Consider the following 22,677-nt stretch of genomic DNA (forward strand, 5'->3'; position numbering starts at 1 on the left):
TCTTTCCACTCCCTCCTCTCTACATTCTCTTCCTCCTTTTCTGCTGCTAAAGCCACTTTCTACCACTCTATATTTCAAGCCTCTGCCTCTAACCCTAGGAAGCTCTTTGCCACCTTCTCCTCCCTGCTGAATCCTCCTCCTCACCCTCCCTCCTCCCTCTCTGTCTGTGGATGACTTCGTCAACCATTTTGAAAAGAAGGTTGACGACATCCGATCCTCATTTAATAAGTCAAATGACACCGCTGGTCCTGCTCACACTGCCCTACCCTATGCTTTGACTTCTTTCTCCCCTCTCTCTCCAGATGAAATCTTGCGACTTGTGACGGCCGGCCGCCCAACAACCTGCCCGCTTGACCCTATCCCCTCCTCTCTTCTCCAGACCATTTCCGGAGACCTTCTCCCTAACCTCATCTCACTCATCAACTCATCCTGTCCGCTGGCTATGTCCCTTCCATCTTCAAGAAAGCGAGAGTTGCACCCCTCCTCAAAAAACCTACACTCGATCCCTCCGATGTCAACAACTACAGACCAGTATCCCTTCTTTCTTTTCTCTCCAAAACTCTTGAGTGTGCCGTCTATAGCCAACTCTCCTGCTATCTCTCTCAGAATGACCTTCTTGATCCAAACCAGTCAGGTTTCAAGACTGGTCATTCAACTGAGACTGCTCTTTTCTGTGTCACGGAGACTCTCCACACTGCTAAAGCTAACTCTCTCTCCTATGCTCTCATCCTTCTAGACCTATCTGCTGCCTTTGATACTGTGAACCATCAGATCCTCCTCTCCACCCTCTCCGAGTTGGGCATCTCCGGCGCGGCTCACTCTTGGATTGCGTCCTACCTGACAGGTCGCTCCTACCAGGTGGCGTGGTGAGAATCTGTTTCCGCACCATAAAAAAACAATTTGTAAAGTGGTTGTCCCACTGGCTATCATAAGGTGAATGCACCAATTTGTAAGTCGCTCTGGATAAGAGCATCTGCTAAATGACGTAAATGTAAATGTAAATGTCTCAATGTACTCAATTACTGTGCATTGTTTTTCTTCATGGTGATGGAAAGTCTACACGTACAAACTTCGATGACCAGGCTATGTACAATACAGTAATGTACATTTACATTAAGTGGTTCGTAAGCATGGTAAATTAATACTTCACAAAAAGTGGTTGTTTTCCATGTTATTTGATCAAGAAGAATATTTAATTTGATGTGGATGTTTGGTGTCTTTGCCCATTACTTTGCACCTTTTGATGTACCTTTTGATGTAAATGTTTGAGGACAGAATTTTGTTCTTTCTGGATTCCATTAGAATGACAATCACAGAGAAAGGGACAGGGCAACAACTCTTACAATTCCAACTATTGAATCCTGCAAGATACTGTTCTTAATTATAAAACTACCTTTTCTGCCAAAGCAGAGATGCTGAAAACATTTTTTTGCCGGCGCTACCGACATCTATATTGGTTTGCTAATACTAGTAAAGGGCCAGTGGAATACTTTTGTGATTAAAAAATATATAATCTTTTTTTGTATTTATTCAGATTTTTCAGGGGGTGATGCAGCACCCTCAGCACCCCTACTTCCCACGGCTATGTAGTTAGATATGCCTGTAAGATTTAATATACAGTACAGTATGCGGTTACCTCCTTGATGGACTGGGTCAGCATTGGTTCTGAATGCAACAAGAAATAAACAATGAAAGGTTACTGTTTAGAAAATTAAAATAACATAATATTACAGTGTGTTTAACAGTTTACAGTGCTTTTGAAATACATACAGGTCAAATTTGTGACCAGTTTTGTTCAATGTGAACAGTGAGCCTAAATGTTCTACTAACTGCAGGGAAGTTTCTTAACTCACCCGTTTTTCCTGATGAAGAAGACTGAAACACCAACTGCCACTCCCACAACCAGCAACCCTCCAAACACAATCCCAGCGATGGCACCAGAAGACAGTCCATCTGGTGATAAAGAGCCCTCCACTGAAGAGACCAGAGAGAGAATCATGTAGAGACGAGAGAAAGGCTACAGACAACAAGCAGTACAGTGCAAATGGGTGACATCTGCTAAATGATTAAAATGTAAATGTAAAGACCCTAGTTGAAAACAACTTTGAAATGCAAAACTTCATAAGTAGAACTTTAACTATATATTTATTATGTAAATTATTGTCTTTAAAGCTTCAGGTAACTTTACCTTTTACTGACAGTTTATGAACCTCAGATGTTTTGATTCTAGTGACATCATTTGTTGCTGTACAGGTGTAATCCCCACTGTCAGAGTATTCACTCTTCTCTTTAGGGAACTCAGGTGAATGTCCAGGTATCTCTGTTCCATTGAGCATCCAGGTGTAGTTGGCAGGTGGGTTGGAGTCAGCAGAGCAGGTCAATGTAAACTTCTGTCCTACTTCTATTTCAGTTGGACCCTTGATTTCCATACCATCAGGTCCATCTGTAACACAGAGATCACCTGTTAGTCATAGCTTCAAGTGTATTAGTTTGTAATCAGTGTGACGTTGGAGTCATACTGGTTGGTGTAAAGTTTGTGTTCATTCATTGTTACATTTTTTTAATGTGCACCTATTGATGGTACAGTTGGTACATTTATCTGGTACATTTATCCCCAGGCTTATAGGGAAGTACTTACAGATTACATTCACAGTGTCACTGGCATTTTTAGAGCTGACAGGGTTGCTGACTCCACACAGGTATTCTCCACTGTCTGTTCTATTCGCAGAGTTTATAAACAGCACTCTGTTATTCTCAGAGAAGATGATATTGTCACCAGAATACAGAGGCTGACCAACCATCATCCACTCTCTGCTGATGATGGAGCCAGAAGCATCACATGTTAAGGTGACAGAATTCCCCTCGATGATTGGAGGATTTGGGGAAGTTGTTATGGTAGCACCAGATATTGGTTCTGTGAAGGATAATGGTTATATTATGAATCAGATAGGTTGGTTTGATAATACAGATTGTAGTCTAGATTATAATGTAGATGATACAGTGGGGAAAAAAAGTATTTAGTCAGCCACCAATTGTGCAAGTTCTCCCACTTAAAAATATGATAGAGGCCTGTAATTTTCATCATAGGTACACGTCAACTATGACAGACAAATTGAGAAAAATAAATCCAGAAAATCACATTGTAGGATTTTTTATTAATTTATTTGCAAATTATGGTGGAAAATAAGTATTTGGTCACCTACAAACAAGCAAGATTTCTGGCTCTCACAGACCTGTAACTTCTTCTTTAAGAGGCTCCTCTGTCCTCCACTCGTTACCTGTATTAATGGCACCTGTTTGAACTTGTTATCAGTATAAAAGACACCTGTCCACAACCTCAAACAGTCACACTCCAAACTCCACTATGGCCAAGACCAAAGAGCTGTCAAAGGACACCAGAAACAAAATTGTAGACCTGCACCAGGCTGGGAAGACTGAATCTGCAATAGGTAAGCAGCTTGGTTTGAAGAAATCAACGGTGGGAGCAATTATTAGGAAATGGAAGACATACAAGACCACTGATAATCTCCCTCGATCTGGGGCTCCACGCAAGATCTCACCCTGTGGGGTCAAAATGATCACAAGAACGGTGAGCAAAAATCCCAGAACCACACGGGGGGACCTGGTGAATGACCTGCAGAGAGCTGGGACCAAAGTAACAAAGCCTACCATCAGTAACACACTACGCCGCCAGGGACTCAAATCCTGCAGTGCCAGACGTGTCCCCCTGCTTAAGCCAGTACATGTCCAGGCCCGTCTGAAGTTTGCTAGAGTGCATTTGGATGATCCAGAAGAGGATTGGGAGAATGTCAGATGAAACCAAAATAGAACTTTTTGGTAAAAACTCAACTCGTCGTGTTTGGAGGACAAAGAATGCTGAGTTGCATCCAAAGAACACCATACCTACTGTGAAGCATGGGGGTGGAAACATCATGCTTTGGGGCTGTTTTTCTGCAAAGGGACCAGGACGACTGATCTGTGTAAAGGAAAGAATGAATGGGGCCATGTATCGTGAGATTTTGAGTGAAAACCTCCTTCCATCAGCAAGGGCATTGAAGATGAAACGTGGCTGGGTCTTTCAGCATGACAATGATCCCAAACACACCGCCCGGGCAACAAAGGAGTGGCTTCGTAAGAAGCATTTCAAGGTCCTGGAGTGGCCTAGCCAGTCTCCAGATCTCAACCCCATAGAAAATCTTTGGAGGGAGTTGAAAGTCTGTGTTGCCCAGCGACAGCCCCAAAACATCACTGTTCTAGAGGAGATCTGCATGGAGGAATGGGCCAAAATACCAGCAACAGTGTGTGAAAACCTTGTGAAGACTTACAGAAAACGTTTGACCTGTGTCATTGCCAACAAAGGGTATATAACAAAGTATTGAGAAACTTTTGTTATTGACCAAATACTTATTTTCCACCATAATTTGCAAATAAATTCATTAAAAATCCTACAATGTGATTTTCTGGATTTTTTTCTTCTCATTTTGTCTGTTATAGTTGATGTGTACCTATGATGAAAATTACAGGCCTCTCTCATCTTTTTAAGTGGGAGAACTTGCACAATTGGTGGCTGACTAAATACTTTTTTTCCCCACTGTATATATACACAACCAGTCATGATGTTTTCATCTTAATCTTACTGCGAGGAACACTTAATTCTGCAGAACTTAATATTACAACACCCTACATGTGAGAAATACAGTCAGTGTCCAGACTACAGTTACAATTCCAACCAGGGCCGGCGCCAGAACGAATCAGTTGGACGGGCCTTTGATTTCCATAGGCGGTCATGTTTTTTCAGAGGACCTCCTATGTGTGTGCGTGCTTGCACGTTGACAGTTTTGTTAATGGGTGTAATAGTAAAGACCATAGGTAGGCTCGCGGGTTTCAAGTTTGGGGAAGTTTATAATTTATCCTACCATTTCTACCATCTGCGTGCTAGTTATGATTATTTTAAATGCTCATTTTCGTGGAACAGTTTCATTTAAATAATAACGTTTTTGTATCTCAAAATCATTTTCAACTGGTTAATCATAAAAATCTGAAGTAAAATTTTAAACATCTAAAAGTTAAAATTCAACAATGGCGAGAGCACCATCCTCTGCCATATGGACACATTGATACACTGGGATTCATTGGCGGCTAAAGAAATGTTGCAACAGTGCATGAGAGCATAGAACTCAGAGATAGTTTATAGGCCAATGCAGCAGTAGGCCTATAACTTCCCTCAATCGTCAACTAAGTAAAATACATAGGCCTAAAGCCGACAAATAAAAACAGTGGAAAACATCCGTATTAAAATTCTGGTTCTTTCAATCACATTCATCTCTCTACTCTTCCTGTCTGCCTCCCTTTCTATCTGTCTTGACTTGAGCTATTGCTAGTGAAATGCAATATTGTATCAAATCATCACTGGGTCCGGCCAGAAGCTGTCACTAGCAAACTTGTAACATTGTATCAACTAGATCATCAGATCATCAGATCATTATATTTTGCTCTTTCAAACCGAGGCTTGGTGATTATCGAAGCCGGGAGTGCTGGAAAGATCTTTCAAATATTGAGGAACTATCATTCGCAATAGATGTTCAAAAAACAGACTTTGTTGACTTGTGTGAGGTGAAGAAAAAATGACTGAGAAGCTCAGTTTATTAGTGGTGTACATGGTGAGTTAAGACAATGAGAAATCAGGCATTGCCAAATGGGCACTCTCCAACATTTGCATTCATTCTGGAGAGAGACGCTGCATATCTTCGCCACACACCCCTCCCCTTCTTCTTGATGCAACATTTTAAATTATACTCAAGACACATTATCTTCACACATATTTTAGACGCTTTTCACTGACAGCCACAACTCAGTCAGCTAGGCCTATTGCCATGCGCACTACCCAAATTGCGGCCTTCCCAAATATTCATAGGCCTACACACTTGTACAGAAATACCTTATTTACATAAGTATTCAGACCCTTTCGAAAATGAGCTCAGGTGCATCCTGTTTCTATTGATCATCCTTGAGATGTTTCTACAACTTGATTGGAGTCCACCTGTTGTAAGTTAAATTGATTGGACATGATTTGGAAAGGCACACAGCTGTCTATATAAGGTCCCACAGTTGACAGGGCATGTCAGAGCAAAAACCAAGCCATGAGGTCTGGGAGAAAATATTTACTAAATAAACTAAAGTTAAAAAAAATAACAATAACGAGGCTATATTCTGTACAGGGGTTACAGGTACCAATTCAATGTGCGGGGGTACAGGTTAGTCGAGGTAATTTTGGTAATTTGTACATGTAGGCAGTGGTAAAGTGACTATGCATGGATAATAAACAGCGAGTAGCAGCAGTGAAAAAAACAAATAGGGGGGCGGGAGACTAGTCAGGATCAAGGCAAAAATGAACGAAGCAAAGTACAGAGAGATCCTTGATGAAAACCTGCTCCAGAGCGCTCAGGACCTCAGACTGGGGTGAAGGTTCACCTTCCAACAGGACAACGACTCTAAGCACACAGCCAAGACAACGCAAAAATAATTCATCCATTTTCAAATAAGGCTGTAATGTAACAAAATGTGGAAAGATCAAGGGGTCTGAATACTTTCCGAATGCACTGTATATATATTTATTTATTTATTTATATTACAATTGTCTCAGAACATGGCAGCACGGAGGGCTGTACACGGAGGGCTACAATCTCTCATGGCTCAAAGTGGAAGAGAGATTGACTTCATCACTACTTGTTTTTGTAAGAAGTGTTGACATGATGAATGCACCAAGTTTTCTGTTTAAACTACTAGCACATAGCTCGGACACCCATATCTACTCCACAAGACTTGCCTGAACAAAGGGGCTGAATGCAAGGGGTGAATGTAACGACTACATTTTAAGTTTTAAAAAATAGTATTTCAAGTATTTCTTTTGTTGATGATTTCTTTTGTTTTTCATACTGGCCCCCCGTGGGAATCGAACCCACAACCCTGGCGTTGCAAACGCCATGCTCTACCAACTGAGCTACATCCCTGCCGGCCATTCCCTCCCCTACCCTGGACGACGCTGGGCCAATTGTGCGCCGCCCCATGGGTCTCCCGGTCGAGGCCGGCTACGACAGAGCCTGGATTTTAATCACACTTTGTAACATAATACAATTTGAAGAAATCCAAGGGGTATGAATACTTTTGCAAGGCACTGTAATATCTAGGGGGTTACAATTAGTTAAAAAATGCCACCAGAGGGGAGGGATCGACGAGCTCTATCCTTCAAAACCCAATGTGCAAACTATTGGCAGTCTCACAAGAATATGTACTAATCAATAAATAAAAAACATCTTAAACATTGTGGCTATATGACTGTAAGAGTACTGTAGGCTATGAGGTGCAGCTGCTACAACACAACAGAAAGTACTCACCATACACCTTCACTGTTGTGGCTCCAGTTAGTAAATCTCCCACAGCTGGTGTAATGGTCAGTTTGTACTCTCCAGTGTCATGCAGGGAGAGATTCCTGAGCTCCAGAGATCCAGTGGATCTGTTCAGAAAGATCCTGTCTTTGTATCCAGGCCCTATAGTATCACTACCAGGTAGAGGCCTGGTCGATATTATAGTGGTGGACACATTAATAATCCAGCCTATTGTTATAAATGGCAGGTCTGGTGGATCAATGGTTGTAGTAAATGTCACACTCTTTCCTGATGCTCCTTTCAGGGGGCCGTCTGGTAACACTCCTGCTCCATAACAAAACCCTGAGGAGACAGGGTTAGGTAAGAAGACTGACAGTAGATTAATATTTCAACTAATTATATTTAAAAATCAAGATATAATATTTAGAATGTAGGCGCTGATCCTAGTCATAAATTCTAGACAACAAAGGAAATAGCCTATAGCCTATAAGAGCATGTTTCATTTGGAATTTCTGAAACATTTTAGAAGCAGCATCATCCAACTAGTAGGCTAGTCACATTCACAGAGACAGTAGTATGTATCTCCACACATCACATAATTGAGTTAATCGTTCTTACCTAAAACAGCCAGAATACATGATATAAGTAAAAACATAGACTTGGGAGAATCCATTCGAACCGCAGAATATGAGATATGCTGAAGTTGAACACACCCAGTTGTAAAACCTCCCAGCTGCACAAGCACACTCTGGGATATTTCCAGCAGCTTAAGTACAATGATCATTTCAATGATATGGTCATTTACCTAACCCAAACTATAGGCTGAAGTTGTAGCCCTAGTTCTTTACTTTTGTTGCTGTTATCTTTTGTAAACAAACACGTTTAAAACTAATGTCGATCTCATGGAGTCTCAGCCCAACACGGCTTTGTCTACGAGAGAGTGGTGAGAGTGAGAGTGTAGCTCTGTCTGACCCAATGATTTGTATAAACCCACAATGTTTGTCTGGTGGACGAGGTTGACATCTGCTGTTTGAAACAGGGTGACTGCACCAACAATTTCAGACTTTCTCCGGCCCCTTTTCATTTAATGGCCTATTGCAGTCAAAATGCAGTTTTCCTGTGTTTTGTGTCATATTTGTACAACAGCTGATGAAACTAACACTGTAAAAGTGTGAAAATGATAACTTCTGGTTGAAAATACAATCTACACAGGACCCTTTAATCAGCATGTTTTGCATGGGTGGTTATGTCCTGCCTGGTGACAGCAGTTAAAGGAGCTCAAAGTTACAGGAGCTCTATGTATTATTTTGCATTGTAATTTCCCTCCACTGAGACTGACTATCAATCCAGTGAAATAAAAAGTTATTTCAATTTATGCTCCGATGTGCCTCACAAGTAATAGACAATAACAATGGACCTATTACCAATGTTACCATATACAGTGAGGGAAAAAAGTATTTGATCCCCTGCTGATTTTGTACGTTTGCCCACTGACAAAGACATGATCAGTCTATAATTTTAATGGTAGGTTTATTTGAACAGTGAGAGACAGAATAACAACAACAAAATCCAGAAAAACGCATGTCAAAAATGTTATAAATTGATTTGCATTTTAATGAGGGAAATAAGTATTTGACCCCTCTGCAAAACATGACTTAGTACTTGGTGGCAAAACCCTTGTTGGCAATCACAGAGGTCAGACGTTTCTTGTAGTTGGCCACCAGGTTTGCACACATCTCAGGAGGGATTTTGTCCCACTCCTCTTTGCAGATCTTCTCCAAGTCATTAAGGTTTCGAGCCTGACATTTGGCAACTCGAAACTTCAGCTCCCTCCACAGATTTTCTATGGGATTAAGGTCTGGAGACTGGCTAGGCCACTCCAGGACCTTAATGTGCTTCTTCTTGAGCCAATCCTTTGTTGCCTTGGCCGTGTGTTTTGGGTCATTGTCATGCTGGAATACCCATCCACGACCCATTTTCAATGCCCTGGCTGAGGGAAGGAGGTTCTCACCCAAGATTTGACGGTACATGGCCCCGTCCATCGTCCCTTTGATGCAGTGAAGTTGTCCTGTCCCCTTAGCAGAAAAACACCCCCAAAGCATAATGTTTCCACCTCCATGTTTGACGGTGGGGATGGTGTTCTTGGGGTCATAGGCAGCATTCCTCCTCCTCCAAACACGGCGAGTTGAGTTGATGCCAAAGAGCTCGATTTTGGTCTCATCCGACCACAACACTTTCACCCAGTTCTCCTCTGAATCATTCAGATGTTCATTGGCAAACTTCAGACAGGCCTGTATATGTGCTTTCTTGAGCAGGGGGACCTTGCGGGCGCTGCAAGATTTCAGTCCTTCACGGCGTAGGGTGTTACCAATTGTTTTCTTGGTGACTATGGTCCCAGCTGCCTTGAGATCATTGACAAGATCCTCCCGTGTAGTTCTGGGCTGATTCCTCACCGTTCTCATGATCATTGCAACTCCACGAGGTGAGATCTTGCATGGAGCCCCAGGCCGAGGGAGATTGACAGTTCTTTTGTGTTTCTTCCATTTGCGAATAATTGCACCAACTGTTGTCACCTTCTCACCAAGCTGCTTGGCGATGGTCTTGTAGCCCATTCCAGCCTTGTGTAGGTCTACAATCTTGTCCCTAACATCCTTGGAGAGCTCTTTGGTCTTGGCCATGGTGGAGAGTTTGGAATCTGATTGATTGATTGCTTCTGTGGACAGGTGTCTTTTATACAGGTAACAAGCTGAGATTAGGAGCACTCCCTTTAAGGGTGTGCTCCTAATCTCAGCTCGTTGCCTGTATAAAAGACACCTGGGAGCCAGAAATCTTTCTGATTGAGAGGGGATCAAATACTTATTTCCCTCATTAAAATGCAAATCAATGTATAACATTGTTGACATGCGTTTTTCTGGATTTTTTTTGTTGTTATTCTGTCTCTCACTGTTCAAATAAACCTACCATTAAAATTATAGACTGATCATTTCTTTGTCAGTGGGCAAACGGACAAAATCAGCAGGGAATCAAAAAAATTTTTTCCTCACTGTACATGATTGACAAATACTTATGGGAATGCCACTAATATCAGGTGTCATACAAAGGTGAAGAGATATAATTGCCATTCATATGGTACAATTTATTTATTTATTATAAAGACAGCTCTATAAAAGTGATCCAAACTGAATAAGAATTTATTTATGTCAATTGCACTTTTCGCTGCATACTTCTCCTTTTTTACATCCATTATCCGTCTTATAACGGGCAATCTAAGGTTTCTATATCAATTTTTGGACTTATAAGTTAATGGTATGTACCTATTGATTCTTAAAGAATATAACTTATAAATGCCTCATGAGCTTAGTTCAACTGTAGTTCCCCATCAGATCCCAAAAGCTTGTTTTACTCCAATGTTTGTAAACAAATTCAATGTAATTAAACAAAACATTGCCTCAAAACATGGTTAGAACTATTCTTTTGATATCATGGATGGTCAGTTCTTGCATCCATAGCTCTGTTTATGAATTTGAGAGTGGATGCATTTCTCCAGCCCCATCCCTCAGCTTTTTATTCAAAATAGGGGTGTAGATTATGCTTAGTTATTGTTTCAACCGCTGATTGCCCCTTTAAATCGCTCCTGAGAGTATTGCAATGGTGAGAGAAATTACTGCAGCGTGTTCCATCTCTTCTGATTTTTTAAATGTCTGTGATTCAGACTGAAGGTCTGTCTCCACAATAAGTATAAAAGACAAGGCTACAATAAGAGTGCTTTACAGTAATATTAAAACCTGTTATGAGGAAGAAATGTTAAATGTATTCATGAATTACATCACTGCATTGAGTATTAAATGACCAAATTTCCCCATTTGTAGCACTAACTCCACCTCCATTACCACTAATAAGGAAGCTGTGTCTGGTTTTACATTCACTGAGCCTGTTCAACAATGTTGCCCTCTATTGCATTGCAGGCTTTGACTGATAAACATAGTGGACTTTGGTCTTGGGGTATTTTCCGATAGTAATTGAAGCACAATTTACATTCATTTGAGATTATATATTATATATAATAAACATCTGTGCTTTATAATCCTTCTCTAACACTAACATATTTTGGAACCATCACCCAGCTTTGTAGGAATTAATTAACTGAATGTCATTAGGTCACATCAACATATTACTTGTCACACTTGACACAAAGAACAACAAATTTGATGGAGAAATAGATGTAAATCTTTATTATTCTGTTTTTACATAATTTAAAACATTTAAGTATACAGCTTCTGTGCCTTTTTGCACCATAATTGACAATACAGTACACCAAAAAGGTGTATTTACAGTACAGTCCCCACCACTACCACCAGAGGACACCCTTATCATTATGCTTACATTTTTGATGTTACAGTATTGTATTATCTACTTTTTATTAGCATGTTATTTTGTTACTAAAAGTACACAATAAAGCAGACAATTAAACATAGCATGAATGTATTGATTATTCACATTATATTACAGATCCACACTGGGTGTTATCATGCAGGTTTTCTATGTGTTGATGATGGAACTCACTGGAGAATGATGGTTGAATGGTCTTTTCCATTGACTTATTTTACTGTTAGATTGAAGATAAGGGAGAAAAGAAAGGAACTTTAACTTCCATTTATCAGCTATAATAGGGCATGAATACCATTTAACAAATAACACATATATCTATTGTTTTTTACAGTATTACAGTCACATGGTGCCATGTGGTTTAGCACAAACTTCCTATTATTCTAGTATCATAGGTACTCTAGAAGTCATGCACTTTATAATTTGGGATAAAGCTTAAATTAAAAAAGGCATTACATAGAAGTCAACAGCCACACCAACAGTTACCATGACAAAATATGAAACCTCAAAGTCCTAAACAAAATTTTACAGCGATCATATGTTAATGAATAACCTACATAGGCCAGAGACTGAATAGCTATCATTGAGTCGAAACTAAAACTTCCTGGATAACACTTTCATAGGCAAACTTTGCATGCATACCTTTTTCACACTGTACATCTTGTTGAGCAAATTGATCTTGTTTATTACAGTACGACTGTAGTGGAATACAGACATGCAGAGACATCCCAGGTGACCAGGGCTTACTTACTGTCAGGGGTAGATTTGGAGATTGATTTTGTCTTGTGTTCTCATATACAGGTTGTTGTGAGCCTATAAGAGATTCACAAATAGTAGGGGTTGTATAGATGATGCTACAGTATCTTGTCTGCGTTTGTTTGCATAAGCATTGTTACAGTATTAAGCAATAGTGGTTACATTATTAAGTCATAGTGGTGTTGTACTATATCATGTAATTTGTCTGAATCCATGTCATTTCTTTGTGGAAACTGTTGTTTCACTATTGTTTCTGTTTAAAACAAGAAATAAACATTGAAAGGTTGCTGTTTAGAAAATTATAAGAACATAGTATTACAGTGATTTGACAGTTTACAGTGCTTTTGAAATACAACCAATCTTTGTGACCAGTTGTAATCAATGTGAAAACAGAGCCTACATCTTCTACCACAAAATATACTTGATTGACAAATACTTATGGGAATGTCACTAATATCAGGCGTCATACAAAGGTGAAGAGATATCAATGCCATTCATAAGGTACATTTGTGAATATTGAAGAATACTGAAAATGTTTATTAATTTTTTATAAAGATAGCTCTATAAAAGTGATCCACAACTGAATAACAATTTATTTATATCCATTGCACTTTTCTCTGCGTACTTCTCCTTTTTTAGATCAATTATCCCTCTTAAAACGGGCAATCTAAGGTTTCTACATCCATTTTTGGTCTGTCTCCACAATAAAGGTCTGTCTCCACAATAAATATAGAAAACAAGGCTGAAATAAGAGCGCTTTACAGTAACACCAAAACCTGTTATGAGGAAGAAATATTAAATGTATTCATCACTGCAAAAATGAATAAATGACCAAACTTCCCCATTTGCAGCACAAACTCCACCTCCAAAACCACTAATAAGGAAGCTGTGTCTGGTTTTACATTCACTGAGCCTGTTAAACAATGTTGCCCTCTATTGGTTTGCAGGCTTTGACTGATAAACATAGTGGACTTTGGTCTTGGGATATTTTCCGATAGTAAATGAAGCACAATTTACATTCATTTGAGATTATACAGTGGGGGAAAAAAGTATTTAGTCAGCCACCAATTGTGCAAGTTCTCCCACTTAAAAAGATGAGAGAGGCCTGTAAGTTTCATCATAGGTACACGTCAACTATGACAGACAAAATGAGATTTTTTTTCTCCAGAAAATCACATTGTAGGATTTTTAATGAATTTATTTGCAAATTATGGTGGAAAATAAGTATTTGGTCAATAACAAAAGTTTCTCAAGACTTTGTTATATACCCTTTGTTGGCAATGACACAGGTCAAACGTTTTCTGTAAGTCTTCACAAGGTTTTCACACACTGTTGCTGGTATTTTGGCCCATTCCTCCATGCAGATCTCCTCTAGAGCAGTGATGTTTTGGGGCTGTCGCTGGGCAACACGGACTTTCAACTCCCTCCAAAGATTTTCTATGGGGTTGAGATCTGGAGACTGGCTAGGCCACTCCAGGACCTTGAAATGCTTCTTACGAAGCCACTCCTTCGTTGCCCGGGCGGTGTGTTTGGGATCATTGTCATGCTGAAAGACCCAGCCACGTTTCATCTTCAATGCCCTTGCTGATGGAAGGAGGTTTTCACTCAAAATCTCACGATACATGGCCCCATTCATTCTTTCCTTTACACGGATCAGTCGTCCTGGTCCCTTTGCAGAAAAACAGCCCCAAAGCATGATGTTTCCACCCCCATGCTTCACAGTAGGTATGGTGTTCTTTGGATGCAACTCAGCATTCTTTGTCCTCCAAACACGACGAGTTGAGTTTTTACCAAAAAGTTATATTTTGGTTTCATCTGACCATATGACATTCTCCCAATCCTCTTCTGGATCATCCAAATGCATTCTAGCAAACTTCAGATGGGCCTGGACATGTACTGGCTTAAGCAGGGGGACACGTCTCGCACTGCAGGATTTGAGTCCCTGGCGGCGTAGTGTGTTACTGATGGTAGGCTTTGTTACTTTGGTCCCAGCTCTCTACAGGTCACCCACTAGGTCCCCCCGTGTGGTTCTGGGATTTTTGCTCACCGTTCTTTTGATCATTTTGACCCCACGGGGTGAGATCTTGCGTGGAGCCCCAGATCGAGGGAGATTATCAGTGGTCTTGTATGTCTTCCATTTCCTAATAATTGCTCCCACAGTTGATTTCTTCAAACCAAGCTGCTTACCTATTGCAGATTCAGTCTTCCCAGCCTGGTGCAGGTCTACAATTTTGTTTCTGGTGTCCTTTGACAGCTCTTTGGTCTTGGCCATAGTGGAGTTTGGAGTGTGACTGTTTGAGGTTGTGGACAGGTGTCTTTTATACTGATAACAAGTTCAAACAGGTGCCATTAATACAGGTTACGAGTGGAGGACAGAGGAGCCTCTTAAAGAAGAAGTTACAGGTCTGTGAGAGCCAGAAATCTTGCTTGTTTGTAGGTGACCAAATACTTATTTTCCACCATAATTTGCAAATAAATTCATAAAAAATCCTACAATGTGATTTTCTGGATTTTATTTTCTCAATTTGTCTGTCATAGTTGACGTGTACCTATTATGAAAATTACAGGCCTCTCTCATCTTTTTAAGTGGGAGAACATGCACAATTGGTGGCTGACTAAATTATTTTTTCCCCCACTGTATATTATATATAATAAACATCTGTGCTTAATAATCCTTCTCTAACACTGACATCACTGTAGGATCTTTTAGAACTATCACCCAGCTTTGTAGGAATGAATTAACTGAATGTCATCAGGTCATATCAACATATTCAACTCACACTTGACACAATGAACAACAAAGTTGATGGAGAAATAGATGTCAATCTTTATTATTCTGTTTTTACATCATTTAAAGCATTTAAATATCCCGCTTCTGTGCCTTTTTGCACCATAATTGACAATACAGTACACCAAAAAAGTGTATTTACAGTACAGTCCCCACCACTACCAAAAGAGGACAACCTTATCATTATGCTTTAATGTATTAAGTTACAGTATTGTGTTATCTACTTTTTATGAACATGTTATTTTGTTACTAAAAGTACACAATAGAGCAGACAATCAAACGTAGCATGAATGTAATGATTATGTACACGATACTACAGATCCACACTGGGTGTTATCATGCAGGTTTTCTATGTGTTGATGATGGAACTCACTAGAGAATGATGGTTGAATGAAGGTATTTTCCATTGACGTAATTTTCTGTTAGATTGAAGGTGAGGTTGAAAAAAATTAACTTTAACTTCCATTTATCAGCTATAATACAGCATGAATACCATTTTACAAATAACACATGAATCAATTGTTTTTACAGTATTAAGCAGGTGTCGTTTACAGGGCGCTTAATCAAGAGATGACTACATTAACTACATGAATGGTCATGATCAACGTTGACCTAAATGGCTCAATCAAAATGCAGATAATTAAGAAGAGGTAGACATGCAGATATAAAGTTAGAGACTCACAGCTGATGTTAGGGTTAGTGTCTAGTTGTCACTGTTGATGTGGTTAGACACAATACACATGAACAGCACCTTGTCATACCGGGTCACACTGACTATGGTGAGAATACATCCTCCATCACCAAACTGAACTCCATCACTGGCCTTGACTTCAGAGCTGCCATTCAGCCAGCGGTAAGATAAGGGGGAGGAGCCAGAGGAAGAGCAGGACAGACTCACAGAGCTATTGAACTCCACTAAATCTGTGTTGTTGGGAGTTATTGTGACGTTGGATTATTTGCACTGGGGGTTACATTTTAGCAGACAGTCTTATCCAGAGCAACTACAGTTAAGTGCTTTGCTCAAGGGCACATCGGCAGATTTTTCACCTAGTCTTCTCAGGGATTCAAACCAGCACACCTTTTGGTTACTGGCCCAACGCTCTTAACCGCTTGGCTACCTGCCACCCATTTAAAAACATAACAACTTTCTCTTTCCTTGGTAGCCTATTTCATCCAAAGCCATACAATATTCAGGGCTTGGCTTCAGTATCACACATTTTCATCAACACAGCAGAATGGAACACCTAAAAATACCTGTAAGTGTCATTCAGAAGAGCTCAACAGTGGTATAAATAACAAATAGACTTGGAACCAACAGGACCTAACTGCTCCATATCTCAAACAAATGTTCAATAAAGCAGTTATCATAACTTGGGAGCCAAGTAGGTCATCACAAGCTGACCATGACTGTCTTCATTCTGAGTGATACTGAATGTGTCTATTTGAAAATGTACCTAACACACCTTTACTTCATCAATGATGCTGACATTAATAAAAAGATTTGTGCACAACGCATAAAAATAACATATTTGGGAATTGGAAGAGATGGACAGAAGTAATGGTTGACACTGAGCGAAATCATTGGATTTGAGAAACACCTAATAATGCAAAAGTAATGACAAACAGTAGCCTAATCCACTTATCAGCCATAGATATGTCTGAGATTTGGCCAGAGGAAATGCGTTTCTTTACTTCAAAACCATTTACTAAAATATGATGTGTCAGCATTATGGTATGGTAGTATGGTATACGTATGGCTGTGAAATGTTTCTGCAGTCCAGCCTCACAATGAAGTATTTGGACTGATGATGTGAAACCAAAAGCTAGAAAATGGAGGGGAACATATAGAATTAGAATACAAAACTTACCATACACTTCCAGTTTGGTGTTTTCATCCACTGATACTGTGTATTGTCCACTGTCAGTCAGAACAAGATTCATGAGCTCCAGGGATCCTGAGGATCTGTCCAGATTGATCCTGTCTCTGTATCCATTTTCAGGGTGTCAGAACTGCTGACATAGTTTAATATAGTTGTACCATCAACCTTCCATTGTTATGTTAGAAATGGCTGGGCTGATGCTCTGTTAAATGTCACACTCCCTCCAACCTTCCCAGGTAGATAAAAATGCCACCTAATCATCCCTATCTTTAAACTGGCTAAATCAACCCCTCTTGTTATAGTAAATTAAAACGAATGAGGCAACGGTAACAGCAGCATTTTCATAAGTTTATATCAGCATCCTTATTTTTCATTTGGGGTCGAATGTTAACACTGTACATTAAGTTAGCCCTATTACTATGTAACTACACAGTAATGACTAGGAACACTATAGTAGTTACATAGGAATTACTATGTAGGCCTATTTACATGGTAATAGGGTTTAGCAGTATCGGTTATAAGACAATTGGAACAAGGGCTGTGTAATTACGAATCCACTTGCTGATAGTTATTCCAAATGTGTAATTACTAATTACCTAATTGATGTTACGGAGTGGCTGAATGGCCAGATTCTCTGGATGCCGCTTTCCGATAGCTAAACAACCGTACCTTCTGCACATGTACTACTTTTCAGGCTACAATATGGCAGCATATACTGTATATGACGATTAAATCAAGCATATCTATGACTATTACATCATCACAAATAGCAGTAGGGCAGGCAGACAGTCTAAGCAGTAGTGTTATTTTTTCCGTCTCGAGGCTGGAAGAGCGGTTCGATCCGGTCGTGCAGCCTCATCCTCAGTTATTACACATTTTCTTATTACACATTTTGTTTTTCCACTATGACGTTTTGTAATTACACGTTTAAAGCTCACCTCCTGGTTAGCCTATTGTCTGCCAAGGTTGTTACACTGTAATTACATAGTAATTAAAAAGTCATTCCTACTGTGTTACACTTTACATTATATTGCTTGATTATAATTACTTTGCTTGATTATAATTACAAGTGTATTCTTTGTAACAACATTGTAATTACATAACATTTGATTGAATGTACCTGTCAAAGGTGTGACTTATTTGCATGTTTAATCTAACTAGCATTCCTATTGGTTAATTGACTCCATACTTAGAACCTGTCATTTACCACCTCGTGACACATGTGTTGTAGTCGGCAGGATCTGGGCCACTGAGTGGACAGTTGTGGAGCAGGGGCCAGTTTTGTTTGGCTTTTACTGTTTTGTGTTTCTGTGTTCCCAGGTTCTGCAGTCTCCCCATTGGGTGGTTCTGGAGGTAGCTGGGGTAGAAGAGGAAACCATCCTCTGCTGGACTGAGAGACTATGTGTCACCTAACTGGCCTGGGGCATATTAAGGTGCCCCATGGGTGAAGGCTAAGTGTCTCCAAGGACATGGCTGGAGGTGCGTGGCCTGGTGAGCTGAGGGGAATGTGCCAGCAAGAGGACAGGTCAGCATTGCGATGGGGGCCCGCGGACAGCCGGATAGAGTGCCTCAAAGTGGGTGACCGATGGGCTTGAGGTGACTGGAGATGGGCGGAGTTCTGGATGTCACATCCATGGTTACCTGGCAGTTAGGATGTCAGCCAGGCGGAGTTGGGGCCACCGGAAGCCTGATGCCCCAGTTCAACCAGGAAAAGAGGAAGCAGGGGATGGAGAAGACGAATGGCCAGGCTGCCACAGGACGCCATGTGGGCGAGCTGCTTACTGCATTGTGGGACTGTTTCTTGATTATATTCAGGGTTTATTTACTTATGTGTGTAGAATAATAGTGAAGACATCAAAATTAGTCTTTGCATACAAAACTTTTTCTTGTTAAGCAAATTGATCTTGTTTATTACAGTACGACATCCCAGGTGACCAGGGCTTGCTTACTGTCAGGGGTAGAGGTGGAGATTGATTTTGTCTTGTGTTCTCATATACAGGTAATGGGTTCTCATATACAGGTTGTTGTGAGCCTATAAGAGATACACAAATAGTAGGGGTTGTATAGATGATGCTACAGTATCTTGTTTGCATTTGTTTGCATAAGCATTGTTACAGTATTAAGCATTAGTGGTTACATTATTAAGTCATAGTGGTGTTGTACTATATCATGTAATTTGTCTGAATCCATGTCATTTCTTTGTGGAAACTGTAAATCACTCTGGATAATAGTATCTGCTTAGACACTAAACATAAATGTAGAGTGAACAAACATATATATATATTTTTTAATTAATTAGATATACCATAACGACCTGTAAGATTGGATATACAGTATGCTTATCTCACACAACTAATCTTCTCCTTCCCCCCTTCTGATAACCAGGTGGCGAATCGCATCTCTGCATGTCTGGCAGACATATCAGTATGGATGACGGATCACCACCTCAAGCTGAACCTCGGCAAGACGGAGCTGCTCTTCCTCCCGGGGAAGGACTGCCCATTCCATGATCTCGCCATCACGGTTGACAACTCCGTTGTGTCCTCCTCCCAGAGTGCGAAGAGCCTTGGCGTGACCCTGGACAACACCCTGTCGTTCTCCGCTAACATCAAGGCGGTGACCCGATCCTGTAGTTTCATGCTCTACAACATTCAGAGAGTACGACCCTGCCTTACACAGGAAGCGGCACAGGTCCTAATCCAGGCACTTGTCATCTCCCGTCTGGATTACTGCAACTCGCTGTTGGCTGGGCTCCCTGCCTGTGCCATTAAACCCCTACAACTCATCCAGAATGCCGCAGCCCGTCTGGTGTTCAACCTTCCCAAGTTCTCTCACGTCACCCCGCTCCTCCGCACACTCCACTGGCTTCCAGTTGAAGCTCGCATCTGCTACAAGACCATGGTGCTGGCCTACGGAGCTGTGAGGGGAACGGCACCTCCGTACCTTCAGGCTCTGATCAGTCCCTACACCCAAACGAGGGCACTGCGTTCATCCACCTCTGGCCTGCTGGCTCCCCTACCTCTGCGGAAGCATAGTTCCCGCTCAGCCCAGTCAAAACTGTTCGCTGCTCTGGCACCCCAATGGTGGAACAAGCTCCCTCACGACGCCAGGACAGCGGAGTCACTCACCACCTTCCGGAAACATTTGAAACCCCACCTCTTTAAGGAATACCTGTGACACTCTGGCTCCGGGACGTTTGTATTTGAGCCAGGGTGTATTTTGTGTTGTTGGGTTTTGGTTTGGTTATGTTGGGCATTTGGGTGTATTTCTATGTTGGTAGTTCTGTTGTGTGTATTTCTAGGTTTGGTCATTGACTCCCAATCGGAGGTAACGAGTGTCAGCTGTCGGCTCGTTATCTCTGATTGGGAGCCATATTTATTCTGTATGTTTTCTTGTGGGAATTGTGGGTTTTTGTTCTTTATTCTGTCAGTGTTGCAGAGGACTTCACGTATTCGGTCTTGTTTCGTTGTTTTGTTCCAGACTTTGATAAATAAAGTCATGTTTCTTGGACACGCTGCGCCTTGGTCATATTTAGACGACATCGACCCTCGTGACAGAAAAACCCACCATCATAGGACCAAGCAGCGTGTCAAGCGGCAACAGTATCCACCTATAAAGGATTCATGGACATGGGAGGAGATACTGGACGGAAAAGGGTCATGGACTTGGGAGGAAATCCTGGATGGGATGGATCGCCGTCCATGGAGCGAGACAGTGGAGAGGCGACGGAGAGAGGAGCAACGGCGTCGGCAGGGCCATCGTCGGAAGGATGAGAGGCAACCCCAAATAATTTTTTGGGGGGGGCACATGGCTTGGGCGGCTGGGCAGCAGGAGGCTGCCACAGGTAGAGGTGGAGAGAAGGCTTTCGGATTACGGGAGCCATTGGCGAGTAGAGGGAGGGAAGTTGTTGTGGCACGGCGTGAGAGACTGAGGTGTGTTACCAGTCCGGTCCGGCCCGTTCCTGATCCCCAGTTAAGGCCAGTGGTGTGTGTTCCCGGTACGGACCGGCCTGTTCCTACTCCACGCACCAGGTCCACGATGTGCGTCGCCAGCCCAGCTCGGCCTGTTCCTACTCCACGCACCAGGTCCACGATGTGCGTCGCCAGCCCAGCCCGGCCGGTTCCTGCTCTACGCACTACGCCTGTGGTGTGCGTCACCATCCCAGCTCCACGTATCGGCCGGGTTAGAGTGAGCGTTGAGCCAGAAGTCATGAAGCCGGCCCAACGCATCCGGCTACCAGTGCGTCTTCTCGGGCCGGCGTACATGGCACCAGCCTTACGCATGGTGTTCCCGGTTCGCCCACATAGGCCGGTGCGGGTTATTCCACCTCCCCGTACTGGTCGGGCGACGGGGAGCATCAACCCGGGTAAGGTTGGGCAGGCTCAGTGCTCAAGGGGGCCTGTAAGCCTGCACGGTCCGGTATTTCCGGCGCCACCTCCCCGCTCCAGCTCAGTACCACCAGTGCCTACACCACGCACCAAGCCTCCTGTGTGTTCCCCGAGTCCTGTGCGTCCTGTTGCTGCTCTCCGCACTAGGAGTTATGTGAGTCCCCAGGGTCCAGCATGCCCTGTTCCGGCTCTCCGCACTAGGCGTTATGTGAGTCCCCAGGGTCCAGCATGCCCTGTTCCGGCTCTCCGCACTAGGCCTTATGTGAGTCCCCAGGGTCCAGCATGCCCTGTTCCGGCTCTCCGCACTAGCCCTTATGTGCGTCCCCAGGGTCCAGCATACCCTGTTGCTTCTCCCCGCACTAGCCCTGAGATGCGTGTCCTCAGCCTGGTACCTCCAGTTCCGGCACCACGCACCAGGCCTACGGTGCGCCTCAGACGGCCAGAGTCTGCCGTCTGCCCAACGGGGCCTGAACTGCCCGTCTGCCCAAAGGCGCTTAAGCCGCCCGTCTGCCATGAGCCTTCAAAGCCGTCCGCCAGACCGGAGCCGCTAGAGCCTTCCGCCAGACAGGATCAGCCAGAGCCTTCCGCCAGACAGGATCAGCCAGAGCCTTCCGCCAGCCATGAGCAGCCAGATCCGTCAGCCAGCCATGAGCAGCCAGATCCGTCAGCCAGCCATGAGCAGCCAGATCCGTCGGCCAGCCATGAGCAGCCAGTTTCCGTCAGCCAGCCATGAGCAGCCAGATCCGTCAGCCAGCCATGAGCAGCCAGATCCTTCAGCCAGCCATGAGCAGCCAGATCCGTCGGCCAGCCATGTGCAGCCAGATCCGTCAGCCAGCCATGAGCAGCCAGATCCGTCAGCCAGCCATGAGCAGCCAGATCCTTCAGCCAGCCATGAGCCGTCCAGCCAGGATCCGCCAGAGCCGTCCAGCCAGGATCCGCCAGAGCCGTCCAGCCAGGACCCGCCAGAGCCAGCCAGCCAGGATCTGCCATTGAGTCCGGTGCTGTCCCTTAGCCCGGTGCTGCCCCTTATCCTGGTGCTGCCCCTTAATCCGGTACTGCCCCTTAGTCCGGTGCTGCCCCTTAGTCCGGTGCTG

At 42.7% G+C, this 22,677-nt stretch overlaps 1 protein-coding gene across 2 annotated transcripts in view; it reads right to left on the reverse strand.

Moving 5' to 3' along the window:
- Positions 1-22,677, reverse strand: part of LOC311140492 (cell adhesion molecule CEACAM8-like) — a 99,749-nt gene that overhangs the window by 4,418 nt on the left and 72,654 nt on the right. Inside the window, exons 1-6 of one of the 2 annotated variants that reach the window (XM_084175572.1) lie at positions 8,004-8,339; positions 7,395-7,727; positions 2,639-2,914; positions 2,189-2,443; positions 1,854-1,974; positions 1,637-1,665 (exon numbers count right to left, since the gene is read on the reverse strand). In XM_084175572.1, the coding sequence (XP_084031698.1) occupies positions 1,637-1,665; positions 1,854-1,974; positions 2,189-2,443; positions 2,639-2,914; positions 7,395-7,727; positions 8,004-8,169 (1,180 nt within the window). In that variant the 5' untranslated portion in view covers positions 8,170-8,339. Of the gene's footprint in view, positions 1-1,636; positions 1,666-1,853; positions 1,975-2,188; positions 2,444-2,638; positions 2,915-7,394; positions 7,728-8,003; positions 8,340-22,677 lie in introns of those variants that run through there. The other variant, XM_084175573.1, reaches the window with a different exon arrangement.

The sequence above is a fragment of the Coregonus lavaretus genome (assembly GCF_964263955.1).
Source record: "Coregonus lavaretus genome assembly, chromosome: 13".
NCBI classification, from domain to species: domain Eukaryota; kingdom Metazoa; phylum Chordata; class Actinopteri; order Salmoniformes; family Salmonidae; genus Coregonus; species Coregonus lavaretus.